Source organism: Squalius cephalus (assembly GCF_949319135.1).
Source record: "Squalius cephalus genome assembly, chromosome: 2".
In the NCBI taxonomy this organism is placed as follows: Eukaryota; Metazoa; Chordata; class Actinopteri; order Cypriniformes; family Leuciscidae; genus Squalius; species Squalius cephalus.
Genome location: NC_137123.1, coordinates 13,377,460 through 13,397,768, shown reverse-complemented (window position 1 = coordinate 13,397,768; position 20,309 = coordinate 13,377,460). Strand labels below are relative to the sequence as shown.

The 20,309-nt window shown below is 37.8% G+C and overlaps 1 protein-coding gene across 2 annotated transcripts in view; it reads left to right on the top strand.

Moving 5' to 3' along the window:
• Positions 1 to 20,309, top strand: part of LOC307152096 (complement C3-like) — a 138,145-nt gene that overhangs the window by 20,886 nt on the left and 96,950 nt on the right. For both annotated transcript variants that reach the window (XM_079860482.1, XM_079860481.1), the window contains exons 8-15: positions 7,795 to 7,897; positions 8,010 to 8,130; positions 8,291 to 8,406; positions 9,946 to 10,092; positions 10,249 to 10,443; positions 18,092 to 18,283; positions 18,367 to 18,522; positions 18,605 to 18,734. In XM_079860482.1, coding sequence (XP_079716608.1) covers positions 7,795 to 7,897; positions 8,010 to 8,130; positions 8,291 to 8,406; positions 9,946 to 10,092; positions 10,249 to 10,443; positions 18,092 to 18,283; positions 18,367 to 18,522; positions 18,605 to 18,734 — 1,160 coding nt within the window. The remainder of the gene's footprint in view (positions 1 to 7,794; positions 7,898 to 8,009; positions 8,131 to 8,290; positions 8,407 to 9,945; positions 10,093 to 10,248; positions 10,444 to 18,091; positions 18,284 to 18,366; positions 18,523 to 18,604; positions 18,735 to 20,309) is intronic.

Genomic DNA, 20,309 nt, shown 5'->3' with positions numbered 1-20,309 from the left:
CAAACAGCTTTACCAGCTTCACTTATTACTAACCAGACTGACTTTATTTAATATCCGTTTTAATGAAATCAATAGTTGTATTTTAAAGTCACCACGATGGTGGTTAGCATTTGCTTTAGTTGGACTCTTTACCCTTAACTTTTTAGTATTACATTTGTGTGTATATATTGTCTTTCATACAAATGCGTCCTGAAGTTATTTTTTGTCTTTCCTCGGTCACGAAGGCACCAAATTCAAAATTTATTTTACATTTTGACTACATATATGACCCACTTTAAATAAAAAACAATGTTCAAATGGGTGGAATGCCCCTTTAAAATAGGGCCCATCGTGTTTCTGCTTGTCTCTTTTTTTGTTCTGTTCTTTCCTTCAGTGATTCTGCTTGTTAACAGGTTTATTAAGGCTGAGATGACTCTATATTTAATATACACAGATTTTGTGGCTCAGATAAGGTCCAAGTCTGGTTTATTTCTTTACTCTTGGCTGACATGTGGCATCTTTGATGTCAAAACAGTCAAACAGATCATCTTTCAACGTGTGCCAGATGTGGGCCGGATCTGGGATGTCAAAATGTTGCCATGTGGGACATTAGGGAATGTCAGAAGCTACATTTTGACTGTGGACAAGAGCTGGAGAATGTGGAGGGTAATTAGCTCTTGAGCAGCACAATGAAAGCAGCTGAACACAGCAAAATCCCCAGTGTTAAAGGGATACTTCAGGATTTAGCATTAAGCTTTGTATTAATAGAAAACCTGTAGTATTTTCAAATTACCATGCTTTCCACCCTCATATCCCCCTGAGACGAGAGATTTATGTATTTTTTGTCTGGAAAAAATCCTCCGATGACGCAAAAATCGTCATTTTGCGTCATCGGAGAATTTTCTGGCCAGAGGCTAAAGACTACAGCCAGTAGTAGGAGCTGTCCCGCATGTTTTCAGCCCACCCATAGAGGGTGGGATCTCACTCACAGAATGTACACAGTGTCAGCCGTCTTTCTTTGGAAGCTAAGCTTGCAGGCTCTTGTTCTGTGGAGAAAGATGAATAGTAGGAGAAAGCTGAGTAAGTAGGGGTTACCATCCTCCTTTTCCCGGACTTGTCCGGCGGGCGAGATCGTTCAAAATGTCCGGAATTCGACTTTTGCTTTCTGCGGTCGCCATTCATTGTTTACATGCACACCTCTTGTTTCAATCTAGCTGAATTCATTCCGATTGGTGAATCTGAATGTAGTGTTTACATGAACGCTAAACAAGTGATCGGTTGATGTGCGTTTTAACATTGCTAAGAAAATTCCCGCTCCTCCGTGAGAGATACGAGACCGGCGCGTCTCAGTAATGACGCCACCGGCCTCGCACCGTTCTCCCGCGGCCGTCAGCCTCGTCCTGCTCACCACAGTAAACATGATGAATGGCGACTGTAGAACGCAAAAGCAGAATCCCGGACATTTTTGGCGATCTTTAAATCCCTGGCAAACTCATCACGTAGGCTAGCCTTGTTGTTTGTTTTCAACTGCGCGCTCCCTTACCGGTAGGTGTGGCTGTAATCAACAAGGTAAACATAACTCTCTAAATGAGTTATATGATTCAGGTCAAATTATGATTATGTCAAAACATAACCAACATCACCTGATCAACTTTTCTCTTTGTTCATCTGAGAGTTACAACTCAGATACAACAGCCAAACAAAATCCAACGTTATTAGTTAAAGGGTCAAGAGCCCAACTAAAGCAAACACTGATCACCATAATGGCAACTTAAAGAATGAGATTTTCTCCTTTGGTGATTCTGCTTGTTAACATCAGGTGTCTTCAATAATGCTCAATCAATCACTAAATTATCTCATTAACTTTAAAGCTCCAATATGTAGGAATTTTGTAACAAAATTTCCGAAAATAACTTGCACACTGTGATATATTTCCTCCAGTTGTGTACTTACAATATCTCAAAAGTCTCCAAAGATTTTTTATTTCAGAGAAATTCCGATTTTAAATAACTGGCCGTCCCGGAAAAGAAATGTCGCGCCTCAGTGACGCAATGTCCGCTCTATCCTTTTTTTCCGTTTTTTTTTTTTTTTTTTTACAACAACTTTGAGTTTTTTTTCTTATCACAATAAACACATCTGACAAAGAATAAAAAAAGAATAAAATAAAAAATATGACCCACCACACCGGAATATCACATGTGCGGAAGTGGTGGTTAAAGCGTTAAAGCCATAGACTGTATGGTTATAGCTGTTATGGATCACGATTACTCTTTGGCGAGTATTGAAGTGCCAACAAAACGAAAGCGTCCATATTCGGATACACGCGGAGTCACGGACTGTGTGACAAACGGAGGAATAAAACCCGGATAAATATCGGCAGGCGTTTTCGAGATGGAGAGAGCTGCGCGACACTCTTGGACTTGACAGAGACTCTCTCGCGAGTGTATTGAGACAGGTAAGACATGCAACTGTCAATAATAGCACTTATAAACAAAGTTATATTGCTCTTTGTACTTCGGTAAGGCTTTTTATCACGTGTGGTGACCGAGATTATGGCAGTACAATTAAATACAATCGGATATGTTGTTAAAAAAATATATTTAGTCATTACTTGCAAATGTTCGTTCAAATTTACTTTTAGATATTGGATAACGTAAAACTGCACAACATAAACCAAACAAATCATTTGACAAATAGCTGTATGTTGTAACGGGATAATATAGCATAACATTTCACGTTCCTTGCAGTTCATTAACCTGTTAACCGTTGCCAGTGCGCGGGCGCACTGAAGCGTTTTTTTTTTTTTTTTAGTTCAAAGTTACTATCAGATTTAATGTTATACCTTGACAAACTATACATCATTAAAAAGATATAAGACTCAAGTTTCAGTATTTGACCACTATTGTATTCTGAGAAACTTATAGCGACAGTTATTTCTTAATTTGTGTCAGGAGTTATGAAATGAAAAAATGAGTCGATACCTTTAATATGAATTATGCGCGTCAGTCGCTTTCATTCATAAAAAACTCCTGTGCTGTCGTCATGACAGCGATACACAAAACAACGTCCCTCAGGGCTTTAGCTCAAAAATGTGCATATTTGGAGAAATACTGATAGATTCTCATAGATTTACGTCATATTTCTATAGACAGGAATAATATTTATTGAATTTATACCCAAATGCGTCGATGTAATCATTATGAGCGGTTAGATACACTGATACTGTGTTTTCAATTCATACCAATAGCCTGAGGGCGCTACATGCACAATAATAGTCCATATATGGAACATGAAGAAGAGCCATGATCATGTGACATTCCAGGACGTCACTGATACACACAAAGCTAACAAGAGATCGCTGTAACATGCAGATTAAGATGTTTTGAAGACAATAAACATGATTGCAATGATATATGAGTTACCTGTGTTTTTCAAGCCATGCCAGGTATTTCCATAATAATAGATTATATTTATAATGTAATGCTAATCTATATAGACTAATCATTGTGCAGAATACTATCAAATAGTATATTTTCTGTCAGATTTTTTTATCTGATGCCAAATTAGATCACAGAAGATTATTTAAAACATTTTATTTGCGTTATAAAGTACGTTTGGAGCACAAACATGGTTTTAATCCCATAAATTGTCATGTATTGATGGTGTGCTAAGCTAACATGCTAGCTAGCTCTAGGTGCTTCTATCTTGAAAAACATTTAACTAAATACAGAGTTTTAGACTTATCATCTTCATATTTTAAATATAATATGGTCAGACATGTGGCTTTAGCTGCAGTGCATTTCTAGATTGCTACAGTGCCAACTTCAATTTTATTTTCATGAAGATGTTTCATAAAAATAAATTTCTAATAACTTTACAAAACTTTGAAGCTATTTATAACTATTTTATTCATTATGACAATAATTAATTCTACATTTACAATAAACTGCCAGGTGTCAGCTTTCAAATGAGATCATACTTGTGCTTTTAGTACAAAGGGTTCATGAACTGTATCTGTTTCAGTTTGGGTATGTCATTTCTGGGGATTTTTCAAAAGTGGGGTTGCAGCTTAACAGGTTAATTATGATGACATAAAATAATACGATCAGACATACAGGTAATACAAAAACGAATAAATTACCTCATCCAGGATCATGATTCATTAATTCCATTTAGATACATCGCTAGATGGTGAAAAACGCATTAAAAACGACATCTCCCATCGTCACCTCCTTCATAGCGTCATCAAGCTTCGCCTTTGTTATTGTTGGAAACTGCCCCAGCCTTGTGTGTTTGTTTGTTTGGACTGCCTACCTGGGGCTCGTTCTTCGTACGTCGCTAACTCAGTTAGCTGGATTTGATTGTTGACGATTTGGCATGATCTTGGATCGTTTGGTTCTTCGAAGCTCATCCTGGACTTGCTGTCATAGCAACACATGCGCAAGCTCAAACCTGCTCGGGAGCAGGCTTATTTCATGTAAACAGGATTAGATCCCGGCTTCATAAGCGGAGCTGATGCGGGAAGTCCAGCGCAGCGCGATAGTGCACTTTCTGAGATGTTTTTTTTTCTTTCTCGTGACTCGTGAGATTGTCGTTTACATTATTAAATTGTTGGAAACGCACATTTATTTTCGACTTGTCGGAGTCTGGCTTTAAATACAGCACAAACTGTTTGCATTGCCCTAAGATTATTTGCGAGTGGCTCTTTCCTTTACACTATTGGAGATGCGGAGAAGTTGATGGAAAGGGCTGTCTGTCGTGTCATTTGGAGTTTACCTGGCGCTTTTAGGTTTAAAAAACAGTTTTTTTTTTTTTTTTTTTTGGCATTTCCAAGCCACTTTAGACCCAATGTTGTAAAGCAGTTTTTTTTAAAGCAAATTTTTTTTTAGGCTATCATCATTTTTTATGAAGATCATACAATCATGACCATGCTGATTACAGTATGTCACTCAGGCTTCACTAACGTGATTGGTACCATAGACTATAGGCTGCCATCAAGGCCTCAATGAAGGGGATTATGTGAACAGAAAGGGGGATTATGTGAACAGAAAGGGGGTTCACAATGTAAATGTGCAGCCCAGTTACAATTGGGATTCTTAATATTCCAGATTAATAATATTATATCAAATAAAAAAAAAGGCAGTTGACAAATCTTCCATAATCACAAATGTGAAAGCAAAAAGGTCAGGATCTGTGCATGACTTAAGAATTTTCAGAGATTCACATTCCTGCACATTATTTGAAAGTGGTAAGGAAAGTTCCACAATTAAATATCAAGCTCACTGTATTACATACACTTATTGATCCTAACAGAACTGCATTTTTCATAGGTGATTATGACATGTTCCTGCAGACAGGTGTTTTATGACCCCATTCCCTGACCCAAACCAGTTACAATGCAGCTCTAGCCAGGACAAGGGCACACAGTGAAATGAACTTTGGCTAACTAAAGGGAAGATTTCAGTGTCTGAAAAGTCTGAGGTTTGCACACCTGACAGGGCCTGTGACATTGCTACATGTGCCATATTACACAACATTGCCAAAAAAAAAAAAAAAAAAAAAAATCATTAAATGTTTAATAAAAGACAAATATGCTTAGTTCCTTGAGTTTTATTTCAATTGTTCTTTGTAAAGAAAAGCCAGTGGTCAAGTGCCTGCAACAAGATATTAGACACATGCCTCATGCAACAAATAAAAAGGAAAAGTTGGCTATACACTGCCCACCTGTAGGCCTATGTCTCCTCTGTCTGTGCAGACTCTTCTGTAGGCCTTTCTGTACATGTGGAATCCTGCAACTTATATTGCAGCCATAAAGCATACAAGTATAAATGAAGTAAAGTTATTTATGCACTTGCAGGTAGGCTAGTTCCTCCATATGACAGTTATCTGAGAGGGTTTATTCACTGTCCAGTGCAATGGAAACAAATGGACATTACAAAGTCTTATACTTTCTTTCCTTTGGAAAGTTAGAGAATGTCCACTTACTACACATATTTCAGCCACCACTTTCTTGGGAACAGATACAAGTGTTGGTGTATTATGTAAAAGTGCACAAAAGAGGAAAACACAATGTCATTACAATGAACTACACTCGGGAAAATGTGATCAATAACTCATGGCAAAATATTTTTACATTAATATAAGTTTATCAGTTTTCACTTTCACAAGTCAAAGCAATTCATCATTACTTTTAATGCGACCTTCATTTAATGCAGCAATATTTGTACAATTATTTTACAGTGTAGGCTACTAAGATCTTTTCTTTTTTTCAGCCTTTTTCTTGGTTGCTTTTATAAACAGACAACCATTTATTTAACAGTGCCTTTTATAGAAGAGAAGAGACTATAATATAACTAAAAATTACCATTAGGCTATGTAGAATATTTTTGTACTTCACTTTTATTTGTTCCCATGTTCTAGTGTGGTGACTCTGACATTACAATGAACAAAGTAGCCTAATTATGCAATTATTAAAATACAAAAAAGGCTAATAAGTGATAAAAACATCTAACATGGCCACTTCTAACAGATTTAAATTGTCTGCTACTTTTTGCCAGCCCTCTCTCCTGGCTTTTGCAGACTTTGATGTGTTCCCTGGCGTTTTGATTAAACATTAAAATTCCGAATAAACTTCGACTATCTTGCTCTGTTGAGGAGAAAAACTGTGCGCGCTCTTTGGCCACGCTGAACAGCCAATAGCAGCGTTGCTGATCAATGTTTCTACGATCGATACATATCCCCTTTTAAGCCAGCGCATGAACGCGCAGTTATCTCAGATAACTCAATCCAGCGATACTAATCATAAACAACAGGTGAGTTCGAAGAACCCAATTAGCCGGATCATGATTAGCACGATGATATCATCTTGGATGTGTCATTTGATCTCGGATGTAATAAGCAACGTACGAAGAACGGGCCCCTGGACTTTGACCTGTTGCCTGTTCATTTGCTTTCGTGTCTGGATTGTCCCCTTCTGATTAAAGCTGCATTTGGATCTAAACTTTCTGGTCTCCCGAGCAGTTTGTGACACAACCAGCACCATCAGATCACCTTTTCTCTTTGTTCATATGGCTGTTGTAACTAAATTACAGCAGACAAACACAATCTAAAGTTAAAAAAGTAAGGGTCAAGAGTCCAACTAAACTAAACACCGATCACCATAATGGTAAAATTGTTATGGTAAATGGTAAAATGGTTTAAAATTAATTTTCTGCTTCAGTGATTCTGCTTGTTAACATCAGGTGTCTTCAATAATGATCAATCATCACTCAATTAATCACTTAATTATCTCATTAACTTTAACACTGCTTCAGTGTTACTTATAACACTCTGAGTGTGGACTCATATAAACACTGAGAGTGTTAATTTAACACTGGGGATTTTACTGTGAAGGATAACTGAAAAGCAGCTTAATAGGAATTCTGTGACAGGCGTCGTATTCCTATAGGAAACATGGATCAGCTGAGCATCAACTGGTGCAAGCTTGACAAGCTACCTGCAAAATCTAATGCAATGCTTGATACTACTAAATAATGCACAATGAGCAACCAGAACTTATCCTAAAATGTGAATAACGCGGTAACATTTAAATTAACTGGTTTTATGACTGAATCAATCTGACATAATTGGGTTACACCAGCTAAGTCATTTTTTTTGGTCAGATCAAAGGTAAATGGCAAAATGTCTCCTTTCCTTCCTCAGTGGAACAGAAAATGTTCAAGCTGCTTTTTTTCTATGTCATGAAAGTGGATCTGGATCAAGCACAGTCGTCGTCACGTTCAGATTTTACAGCAGAAATTGTCTGTGCTTTTACAGGTACCTGTTTGGACAGAAGGTGGAAGGACATGCGTTTGTGATGTTTGGTGTGATGGACGGTGAGAAGAAAACAAGTATTCCTTCTTCTCTTCAAAGAGTTCAGGTGGGAGACATTAAACATCTAGTTGGGATAAATCTCATTTCTTCTCACCTAGAAGTTAAATTAAAATTTTACTGCATCTTGAAGATGGTTGTTGTATTCATCATATGAATAGATAACGGAAGGAGAAGGTTCAGCAGAACTGACCAGGGAGATGATCACTAAGACCTTTCCAGACATTAAGCAGCTGGTTGGACGATCAATCTATGTTTCAGTCAGTCTTTTAACAGAAAGTGGTAAGACTCAACAGATACTGTACATCTGTATGTTTACATGCCTGTGTGTGATTGTATATGAGAGGCTAATCCTGTGTGTGTGTGTGTGTGTGTGTGTGTGTGTGTGTGTGTGTGTGTGTGTGTGTGTGTGTGTGTGTGTGTGTGTGTGTGTGTGTTTCAGGCAGTGAAATGGTGGAAGCAGAAAGGAGAGGCATTCAGATTGTGACGTCACCGTACACCATCCACTTCAAAAGAACACCACAATTCTTCAAACCTGGGATGCCCTTCGATATCTCTGTATAAAACTATAGCTGATTTTACACATTCAACTTGACAAAATACACCCTATCTGCTGTTCATCAAGCAATGGCTTTTAAGATACCATTTAAGATTAAGAGACTGTTAAGATAAAATTCACACATCAGTACCAAAATAAATAAATAAATAAATACTATTAAATACTGTGATATTAATAATTGGAAATTAGCTTTAAATGATGTGCTGTTTAGCTTCACCACCTGTACAATTTGTCAACAGAGCAGTGCTATCCCACATAGCAACATTTTGACGGCTGAGATCCGGCCCACATCTGGCACCCGTGGAAAGATGATCTGGCCCACATGCAGTGTGGAATGATGGCACTTGGGCGGACCGCTCCTGTTTGCCAGATCTGGGCCACAAGCAGGCCATAGCAATGCCACATGTCAGCCAAGAGCAAAGAAATAAACCAGAACTGGACAAAATCTGTGTATATTAAATATGGAGTCATCTCAGCCTTAATAAGCCTATTAACAAGCAGAATCACTGAAGGAAAGAAGAGAACAGAAAAAGAGACGAGCAGAAACACAAGAACTACAACTGACTTCAGCCACAGCCTTAGATGAAATCAACTGAAGAGAAAAGAAGACATTAAATCTGTGAAGATCTCAGCAGAGGAGGATTAAACAACTCCACAAACAGCATTACCAGCTTCACTTATTACTAACCAGACTGACTTTATTTCTGTCAGACGTCTACAGAAGTTTTATTGAGAATTAACAGAGGTTTAACTCTAATGTGTTTCATTTGAAGTCACCATAACAGTGATTAGTGTTTCCATTAGTTGGGCTCTTAACTCTTATTATATCTTTTGTCTTTTTTTGGCTGCTACCATTAAAGCCACCCAAGGGCCGTCATTCCACGCAGCATGTGGGCCAGATGTGGGCTGGATCTCGACCGTCACAATGTTGCTATGTGGGTAATGAATAGAAAAGAAGGCAGAGTCTTGAGAGGTGTTTTCTGAAAACGTGGAATTCATCCAGTGAGATGTGGTGCAACAGTCATCCATCTGGAGCATGTTTACATAGACAAAGAATTAAAAACCAGCAAAGTGGAGTGCAAAAACTCATTCTGTGTCAATGGCCATTATAGTACATGTCCACTGCAGCAAGAATGCTAGTTCCTTCACTTTGGGGTGTGTCTGTAGTGTGTTAATATAAAAACATCCAATACTATACAATGAAATTATTCAGACTGCATTTGACATCTGAATTACATATTGTAATATTATGTAAGCAATGTGATTCATGCACTAAATCTAGAATCACTCATGACAGATCTCACCTGAACTTTTTAGCAATTGGCTGCTGTGTAATTTTTTATCTGTCATTTGCATAAAGTTGAGCATTTCTCAAATTTATGACACTCAACATCAACGCTTGTACTGCTAATTAAATCTCATCACGGAAATCAGCCTCTAATTTACAGTAAAATGTGTTAACTATAAAGTTAATAACCTTAATGGTTGTAGAAACTATGGAATAATTTCATTAACTTTTGCTCTGGGTTCTATAACAGGTTTACGTAACAAATCCTGACCAGACTCCTGCTGAAAATGTGGAAGTGGAGGTCAATCCTGGAGGGGTCAAAGGTCAAACAAGAGCCAATGGCATTGCAAAGGTTACCGTCAACACTCCAGGAGGATTTTCTGAACTGCAGATCACTGTAAGACCTGCAAACTCAACTAATGTTCAGTCAGATTAACTGGTGAACTAGTGGAAAATTAACATAATTTAACATATGTCAGTAAACAAATGTTGAAGAAGCAATGGAGCATATTCTACAAAGCACATCAGAGAACAATACATTTATTTTTTTCAGGCAAAAACCAAAGATCCACAATTAAGAGATGAACAGCAGGCAGTGAAGACGATGACGGCTCTTGCTTACATTCCCATAGTCGGCTCCATCAACTACCTGCACATCGGCATTGATGCTGCAGAGCTTCAGATCGGTGATCAAATGAAAGTCAATCTGTATACTGGACAAGTCAAAGATCAAGATTACACATACATGGTAAATATTATAGTTATTTCATATTTGGCTTGCAGCACAAATGTAATAATTTATTATGTTAATATTTGATTTCTACCATAGCTTGTGTTTGAAACCATACAAAGTGCTTAAAGGAGAACTCCGGTCAATTTTAACATTGAGCTCATTTTTTTGTACATTTGGAGTGCTGTCAATACAGAGAACAACGACAAAAATCGGTGTTGCCTACACCGAGTTATTCTATTTTTAAAATTTGCACCCTGTTGACTTCAATAGGGCAAGTAGTAAGCCTGCTTTTTAGCCTCTTAACATCCTTTAAGTGTCATTACAAGTGCACAGAAAATGTGAGTGATTCCTTCCGAGTGAACACGGGTGGATCTGACTGCAGTAGATGTTAGAGATATTAATAAAAACGAAGTTAATTCAGCCAGCGCTCATACCTTTGTTTACATCCTGTTTTCGGTGGAAGGCCATAGTAATCGATTGTCGAGTTCACGCGCATAGGTTTAGTTACCAATGATCACGCGCGTGAACTCGACAATCGATTACTATGGCGTTCCACCGAAAACAGGATGTAAACAAAGGTATGAGCGCTGGCTGAATTAACTTCGTTTTTATTAATATCTCTAACATCTACTGCAGTCAGATCCACCCGTGTTCACTCGGAAGGAATCACTCACATTTTCTGTGCACTTGTAATGACACTTAAAGGATGTTAAGAGGCTAAAAAGCAGGCTTACTACTTGCCCTATTGAAGTCAACAGGGTGCAAATTTTAAAAATAGAATAACTCGGTGTAGGCAACACCGTTTTTTGTCGTTGTTCTCTGTATTGACAGCACTCCAAATGTACAAAAAAATGAGCTCAATGTTAAAATTGACCGGAGTTCTCCTTTAAATTCCCCCTGTAGTCAATAATTATATCTCTTAAAACTCACCTTTGATCACCAAAATAACATATTTAAAAGTTTTTTCCTGTGAAAAAAAAAATTCTTCATGCTTGAATGTAACTCTACAGCAGGGATGGGCAAACTCGGTCCTGGAGGGCCACTGTCCTGCAGAGTTTAGCTCCAACCCTGATAAACTCTCCTGTCTGTAGCTTTCTAGTAATCCTGAAGACATTGATTAGCTGCTTCAGGTGTGTTTGATTAGGGTCCCAGATAGACAGCCACCATCAAAATAATGTTAAATCAATGTTAATGTGTACATTTTTGACTCGGCGTTGAGTCATTGTTACCATGTTATGTTGGTTCAACATCATATTTGCACTCTCAGAAAATGAAACGCAACAATTACAACTGACTTAAAGCCACACAGCCTGAACTCAACTGCAAATAAAAGACAATACATATCTCAAGATCTCAGCAGAAGGTCTTTTTGACAATTAACAGAGGTTTAGATGTCTATGTTTTATTGAAAATATTTGGTTTCAGTGTTTATGGCGATCAGTGTTTCATTTAGTTGGACAGTTTGACTCTTGGCTTTTTAGGCCGCTGTCAGTAGCCTAAAAGAGGCCTAGAAATAGGGTTTCGTTCCACCAAGTGGGGCACTACTTTTTCTTTTGCTCAATATGTTCAACGTTAATAAAAGGTATCCAAGCAAAAAGTTCTCCACGCATTTTCCTGCAGTTAATGAGAAAAGTGTATTTATTGGCGCACTATATTGATTGCGTATTGAGACGTCTAAAACGGTTGAGCTCGATTTTCAACCAATCAGCATCGAGAATGTAAGTAGGTCACAGCCGAAATCAAGCCAATATCACTACGCACATGTAAACAGAGGAGGACGTAAGCAGCGCATCTTCATCTGATAGCGGCGATCAAGCTCGATTAATACCCGTAAAGTGTATTCTTCATGTCGGAAAAGATGGTGGGAAAGGTCCGCAGCCCTTTACTGAAGTCCGATGGGAAAAAATCAAGCAATGTGCGTAGGAATGGCTCAAAACGTCGGACACTACGGAGCTAACGTTAGCTATTGCTAATAAACATGTTGCCCTCCTGGACAAACTGGTCTCTGATGTCCCAACAACTACGGGTTTCACCCGGCCTGATATCGGCGTTTTATAGACAAAAAAAAAACGCTTGACTTGTGTGTATGTGCGTGATGGGTAGGTTAAGGGGTCGGGTTAGTGTGTGGGTGGGTGTGTGTGTGTGAGAGAGAGAGAGAGAGATGGGTAGGTTTAGGGGTCAGGTTAGTGTGTGTGTGTGTGTGTGTGTGTGTGTGTGTGTGTGAGAGAGAGAGATGGGTAGGTTTAGGGGTTGGGTTAGTGTGTGTGTGTGTGAGAGAGATGGGTAGGTAAATAAATAAATCAAAATTAAATCTTGTTTACAATAATCATTCCTGTGAATATGTACATGTAGTGCAGTTACTGCTCGTGAATGCAAATTAACAATTCACCATTAAATGTGTTATTTTTAAGTGTTTTTCTTTGTATACTTTTGAGTTTAACTTGGAGTGAGATTTGGGGGGGGGGGTTTGCAAAAAAAAACTTGCATCACAATAAGTGTATTGTGATTGTCAAAACATTTTAGTAACTAAACTGAATTTTGACAACATGTTACAATGTTTATATGGTACAATTTCTGGTAAGCTAAGTTTTTTTTTTTTTTTTTTTTACAAATTTCTTAAAGAAATTTCACGATTTCAATTCAATTCTTGTGATTTGATTTAATGTTGACTCATTTGGATAAATATTAGGTACACAAGATAGGCGTTCATTTTTCTCAAGAAAAATAGGCGACACACAGACAGCCCTATCAGCTGGTAGTATTATTTAAGGTTAAAAATAACTCAAATTAAATATGTGTTTTTTATTATAATAACAACTTTATTTAATGATATAAGTACAAATATAATAAATATGTAATATAGTACACATATTTAGCAAAATACTCTCTATAGCTCTTTTTCTAGCCAACTAACGTGCCTATATTATGGTCAATAAATGGCTTTCCTGAGAATGGATGTGTGGTGTGAGAGCGTGTGAAAAGTGTAAATTGCATGAGTCTCACGGTGAATGCGTGAGAGTTGGGAGTTCTGTTATTATATTTTGGCTTAATTCTATTTGTTATTCAGATTTTACCTCAAATATTACCTTTGAATTGGAACAACATAATGAGAAGTAATTGGGATGTTAATGTTACAGTAGAAGTTTTCTTGATAATCTTATAATGTTTACTGTCCCTAGATAGCAACTTCAGGTATATCACACATTTCAAACTGTTTTAAAATTTCAAAATTTTATTTTGTACTTCAAGTGGTAATTCGGCATTTTTGGGTTTATATGATAACAGGTTTGAAAGTGCAAAATTCCCTATGTTTTCCCTTTTTTTCAAAATGGGCACCTTTAGCATAATTTCTCTCAAAAACTGCAAGATTGTGTGTGGAGAACTTTTTCCTAAGGAATCTCTATATATTTCTGATATTAAATATGTGGAACGAAACCCTATTTCTAGGCCTCTTTTAGGCTACTGACAGCGGCCTATCTCTCTCTCCTCACACACACTCACACACTAACCTGACTCCTAAACCTATCCATCTCTCTCTCTCTCTTTCTCTCTCTCTCTCACACACACACACTAACCTGACCCCTAAACCTACCCATCTCTCTCTCTCTCTCACACACACACACACCCACCCACACACTAACCCGACCCCTTAACCTACCCATCACGCACATACACACAAGTCAAGCGTTTTTTTTTGTCTATAAAACGCCGATATCAGGCCGGGTGAAACCCGTAGTTGTTGGGACATCAGAGACCAGTTTGTCCAGGAGGGCAACATGTTTATTAGCAATAGCTAACGTTAGCTCCGTAGTGTCCGACGTTTTGAGCCATTCCTACACTCTAAAAAGAGATGTGTTAAAAAACAACACACAAGATGTGTTGATGGAATTTGACACATGTTGTGTAGATTTTTAACACACAATGTGTGTTAAAATGTAACTCTGGAAACACTCTAAAAAGAAATGTGTTAAAAAACAACACACAGCATGTGTTGATGGTATTTTGACACATGTTGTGTAGATTTTTAACACACAATGTGTGTTAAAATGTAACTCTGGATAGAATAGCACTGGGTGGAGGAGAGTTTGTTTTTATGAAAAAAATTATAGGTATATTTTATATGGCATCCCATAAAATGCTCTAAAATAAATAAAGCAATATATTCAAATAAATAAATTAAATCTTAATTCATGAAAACTTAAAGATTAACGGGTGGTTTTTTTTTTTCAGCCAATCACATCATGCCTCTTTTTCAATGTCTTTTTCAAATGCTGCTTTCACTTGTTATTAATAACCAGATTAACTTTATTTCTGTCAGACTCTACAGAAGCTCTTATTGAGAATTAACAGGTTTTGGTGTTGAAGATTCATTGAATGTTTCATTTAAAGTCACCAGAATCGTGATTAGTGTCAGCTTTATTTGGGCTCTTGACCCTTGACTCTTTAACATTAGTTTCTCTGATTGCTGTAAATGTGTATTTAATCTGCGCATTTGAAAAAGCAGAAATAATCATGAGAAAAATATGCTCAGATGACAATATTATCATCATGAACACGTAAGATTATTCAAATGGAGCTCAGAAAGAGTTTAATATTTGAAAGATGAGTGTAACACATAAAAGATTAGCATAATGCACTTAGCTTAAAATTAATTTTTAAACACACAGTTCGTACAGAATCTTTCAGTCTAAGGTATCAAACAGACATCAAGAATCAGCACATGAATCTCAACAATGGTGACAAACAAAAAGCTTCATGCCGCAATGCATGCTGGGTGCCACCATAGTGCAAATCTCATCCATGACTCCCAGCATGCATTGCGGCATGAAGCTTTTTGTTTGTCACCATTGTTGAGATTCATGCGCTGATTCTTGATGTCTGTGTTTGACTAGTTTCTGCCGCAGATTAATATTTTCAGAAAACATTTTTTTTTATTCTGCACTGCTGGATAGCATGATGTAGTGTCACAAGATTGTTATAACTAACAGCACATAAATAAATTAAATGAGCACCATCCTTTTACTCATAAACTTGATCAGATCAGCACTTGTTGATTATGACATCATCAAGAAAAATCTGATCATCTTTTCACTCGCCATAACAAATGTATTTTATTAAATACAGTTAAAGCAGCCAGAGAAAAACTAAAAGAAGAGTAAAGGGTCAAGAGCTCAAATAAAGGAGCCATTAATCACGATTCTGGTGACTTCAAATAAAACATTCAGTGAAACATCAACATCTAAACCTCAGTTAATTCTCAATAAGAGCTTGTCTATGTAGATTCATGATGTCTAAACCATCCAAATGTTCAAACAAACTCTTTATTAAACGTCACTGGACTCCAGAAACACAAGTTAACAATACGTTTCAGTGTTCATCCAAACACTCAGTTGTAAAAACACAGGAAGTGACTCTGGCAAATACACACCGACTACAGTCACATGATGTGACACATATCTGACACAAGTTGTGTAACTATAACACATTAGTGTGTAAAAGGTTTCAACACACTTCTGTGTAAGAGGAATAACACATTAGTTGTGTTAAAGGTAACACAAAATGTGTAGTCCTTATAAACACAGAGATGTGTTAAGAATCGACACAGGTTGTGTGTTAAATTTGACACAACATGTGTTGTCCCTGAGCACACACACTACATGTGTTAAAATCTACACAACATGTGTCATTTTTAACATCTCTTTTTACAGGTTGTGTTGTTTTCAACTCATCATTTTGAGCGCCGACACTCACCATCACTGTGAATGGTGTGCAGTGTTTGCTATGTTCTCAGACAAACAGGCCAGTGAAAATACAAGTTATTAATATACAATATTTTGTCAGTTGTTACATTTTAATTAAATTCAAAGTGCAAACTCGGTTAACTGTTGTCTCTTCATGAACTTTTGTCAAAAGCAGCATTATCAATTAGGGGTTTAAGTGTGAATAACTGAATAATGTCCAGTACAGTGAGTCTGTCCAGTCATTGAGCTTGAAACATTGTGTTGTACTTTGTGTGCACATGCATTCTGTACTCGACTATTGATTAAACGGTTCATATTTTTGCATCTGCCGCTTTCGCTTTATTTTTTAAAATGACACAATTAGTGTGTTAAAATGACTTACACATTTATTGTGTTAAATTTGACACAACATGTGTTGTCCCTGAGCACACTCACTACATGTGTTAAAACTGACACAACATGTGTCATTTTTAACACATCTCTTTTTAGAGTGTACGCACATTGCTTGATTTTTTCCCATCGGACTTCAGTAAAGGGCTGCGGACCTTTCCCACCATCTTTTCCGACATGAAGAATACACTTTACGGGTGTTAATCGAGCTTGATCGCCGCTATCAGATGAAGATGCGCTGCTTACGTCCTCCTCTGTTTACATGTGCGTAGTGATATTGGCTTGATTTCGGCTGTGACCTACTTACATTCTCGATGCTGATTGGTTGAAAATCGAGCTCAACCGTTTTAGACGTCTCAATACGCAATCAATATAGTGCGCCAATAAATACACTTTTATCATTAACTGCAGGAAAATGCGTGGATAACTTTTTGCTTGGATACCTTTTATTAACGTTGAACATATTGAGCAAAAGAAAAATTAGTGCCCCACTTGGTGGAACGAAACTGAACGATACAGCTCACGTACAGCGGCCTATTTATGTGAGTGTGTGATCTTTGCAACAGTGTAATCAGTTGAAATAATTATCAGCATCATAATTCACTCATTTTACTCTGACCAAAAGTGGTTTTAAGTTTTAACATCTAATATAATAACTTTACTTGAATTGAATTAAATGTTTTGTATATCACCATTAAATTATTTTTATTTTTTTACTGACTCGAAGTTGGCACTGTGCATGTGAAATACCCCAAGTAGCAGGTTTTTATTTAGGGGAGAAAAAAGGGCTGTCTAAGTTACTGGCGTCAATTAAGTCGATCTTTGGATAACTCTGTCTGTTTTTTAGACAATAACGAGTGAAAATAGTTAGGTTATATACATTTGAGTAGGCTTGTTTTGTTAAAAATCGATAGCTGTAATGCTTCGGTGCAGAAAGAAGCCCGTGAGCCACGAAGTTTGCGTGCAGATTAGGCTAATTTCTGCCTATTAGACAGCCTAGTCAGCTCATTTTTTGTTTTGCATCACTTATAGCTCTTAAACCTTTAAAATGGAGTTTAGGAAGATGTATGTAACCACAATCATTAGATTTGAATAGCTCTTAAAGCCTTATCTCTTGTCAAAAGGCTCAACGCGACCTCAGACTTTGATGAACACTGCTGGCAGCAGCGACGTCTGTGTCCATATCGTTCTTATCAATGACAGCGCAACCTCGTATCTCCCTGCTCCCAAGTCATAAATCTCGTATCTCTGATTAAACATGATTTTGGGGAAATGTTTTGTTAATGTTGGTATACAACAGTATATGATAGCAATATAACGTATAATACCAACTTTAACGATACAATGTTTAATAACTCAAAAAATATGCCTTTTTTTAAATTTCCTGAAAAATAATGGTTTTGGAGATGCGAGGATTCCTCTCGACAGCGACGATATCAAAAACACCTCATAGACAAATAAACAACATTAAAAGCTGGATTTTCACCACAGGGGGACTTTAAGTCTTTTTAACTTGTCTGTGTAATTTTCAGATCTTAAGTAAAGGTCAGATTGTTCAAGCAGACAGGTTCAAGAGGAGAGGACAACCTCTAGTGACTCTGTCTCTGACTGTAACCAGAGACATGGTGCCGTCCTTCCGCTTTGTGGCTTATTATCATGTGGGCTCGTCTGAGGTGGTGTCTGATTCAGTCTGGGTCGATGTGAAGGACACGTGCATGGGAACGGTGGGTCAACCATCACAAGAAATAGTTGATGTCAATCAAATGCTAATCAACTAGATCTGATTCAGTGTCTCTCATTTTAACAGCTCAAGCTTCAGGTGAAGGGCAAGAAGATGAATACCTATGGCACAGGAGATGAGGTCAGGCTGCAGATAACTGGAGATCCTGGAGCTAGAGTTGGGCTGGTGGTGGTTGACAAGGCTGTGCATGTCCTTAACAAGAACAGACTCACTCAGACTCAGGTGAAGGACCTTCTTCAGACGTCATGGCACAATCACCTCTGATTTAAACCGCATGTAACTGGTGTCTTTTTTGCACCTTTAGATCTGGGACTTCATAGAGAAGCATGACACCGGCTGTACGGCAGGAAGTGGAAAGGACAGTATGGGGGTTTTCAGTGATGCAGGTCTGATGTTTGAGTCACACACTGCAGGAGGAACCGACACCAGAACAGGTTTTTCTTTTCTTTTAGATTTCTTTTAGTTCGATCTTCCTGATGTTGTGAAGCACAAACCTACAAGAAAAGCTCAGTTGGTCACTGAACACTAACACCCAAGTTTCTTGCTGTCCTGGTTGGTGTTAGTGTTGTAGACCCCAATTGCACAGTGTTGTTGTGGTCTTCTGATGGGAGTGCAGGAATTACAAGGAGCTCCATATTAGCAAGTTTAAGCTGGAGATGAAGCTCCTTCATACTAGGCGATATGTCTGAAAGGCAAGCAGAGATACGTCCTGAGACAGTTGGAGCATCAGGTTGAAATGACAGATAGAGCTGTGTATCATCTGCATAGCAGCGGCAGAGGAAGGCATGTGCCTTTATGATTGTGCCCAGTGAGGTTGTGTAAATGGCTGATGTGACTCTGACACCTCTGTTCTCTATGATACCTTGAAAGACCTGCCTGTGATGTAAACCTGAAGCCACCGAAGAACTTTATCTGAGATGCCCCAGTCCGAACAGGTGTACCTGGTGGTTTACAGTGTCAAAGGAGGAAAACCGGTCCAGTAGGGACAGATGATTTGGAGTTGTTTCAGCCACAGACTGAAAAGCAAAACCTTCGTGGAGTGTCCACATTTGAAGCCAGACTTGTTGTGTCAAGTAGGTCATTCTGTGAGAGAAAAGTAGATTGAACACAACTCTTTCATGAAGTTTTCACAGAAAAGGAAAAAATTAGACGGATCTTTAGTTTCCAACTGTTGTAGGATGAAGTGTTGTTTTTTTAAAGCCTGAGATTGCTAAAATGCAGTGGGAAAGTTGGTAGTAGTGAGAGGTGCGTGGATTATGGGAGTCAGAGTGGGCAAAGGGGCTGAAAGGTGTTGCACATGCTGGCCTGGAGATGAGAAGACAATCCCCAGAGTTAATTTAACTCTCCTCAGAGTACATATGGTCCCTCTCTACAGAGAGTTAAAATAACTCTGAATCAGAGTTAAAGTTAATGAGATAATTAAGTGATTAATTAAGTGATGAATGGGCATTAATGATGAACACCTGCTGTCAACAAGCAGAATCACTGAATGAAAGAGATTCAATAAGAACAGAGAAAAAGAGAAACACAAGAACTACAACTGACTTCAGACGCAGCCTTAGATGAAATCAACTGAAGACAAAAGACAAAATTGAATCTGTGAAGATCTCAGCAGAGGAGGATTAAACAACTCCACAAACAGCATTACCAGCTTTAAGCTACTTATTACTAACCAGACTTTATTTCTGTCAGAAGTCTACAGAAGTTTTATTGAGAATTAACAGAGGTTTAGATGTTGATGATTTATTGAAAATGTTTGGTCACCATTGTGGTGACCAGTGTTTCCTTTAGTTGGCAGTTTGACTCTAGTTTGGCTTTTTTTGCGAGTATGTTTGCATAGATTTTTTTTTTTTACCACTTTGCAAGCCTGCAAAACTCTGTTTTCAGAGTTTCAAAACTTTTTTTCACACATTCGCACACCAGTTTTCAGATCACAAGGTTTCAAACCTGGAAAACAAACTAATACAGTGGGAGAACACTGACAAATTTGAAACTCTGAAAAATTGTTT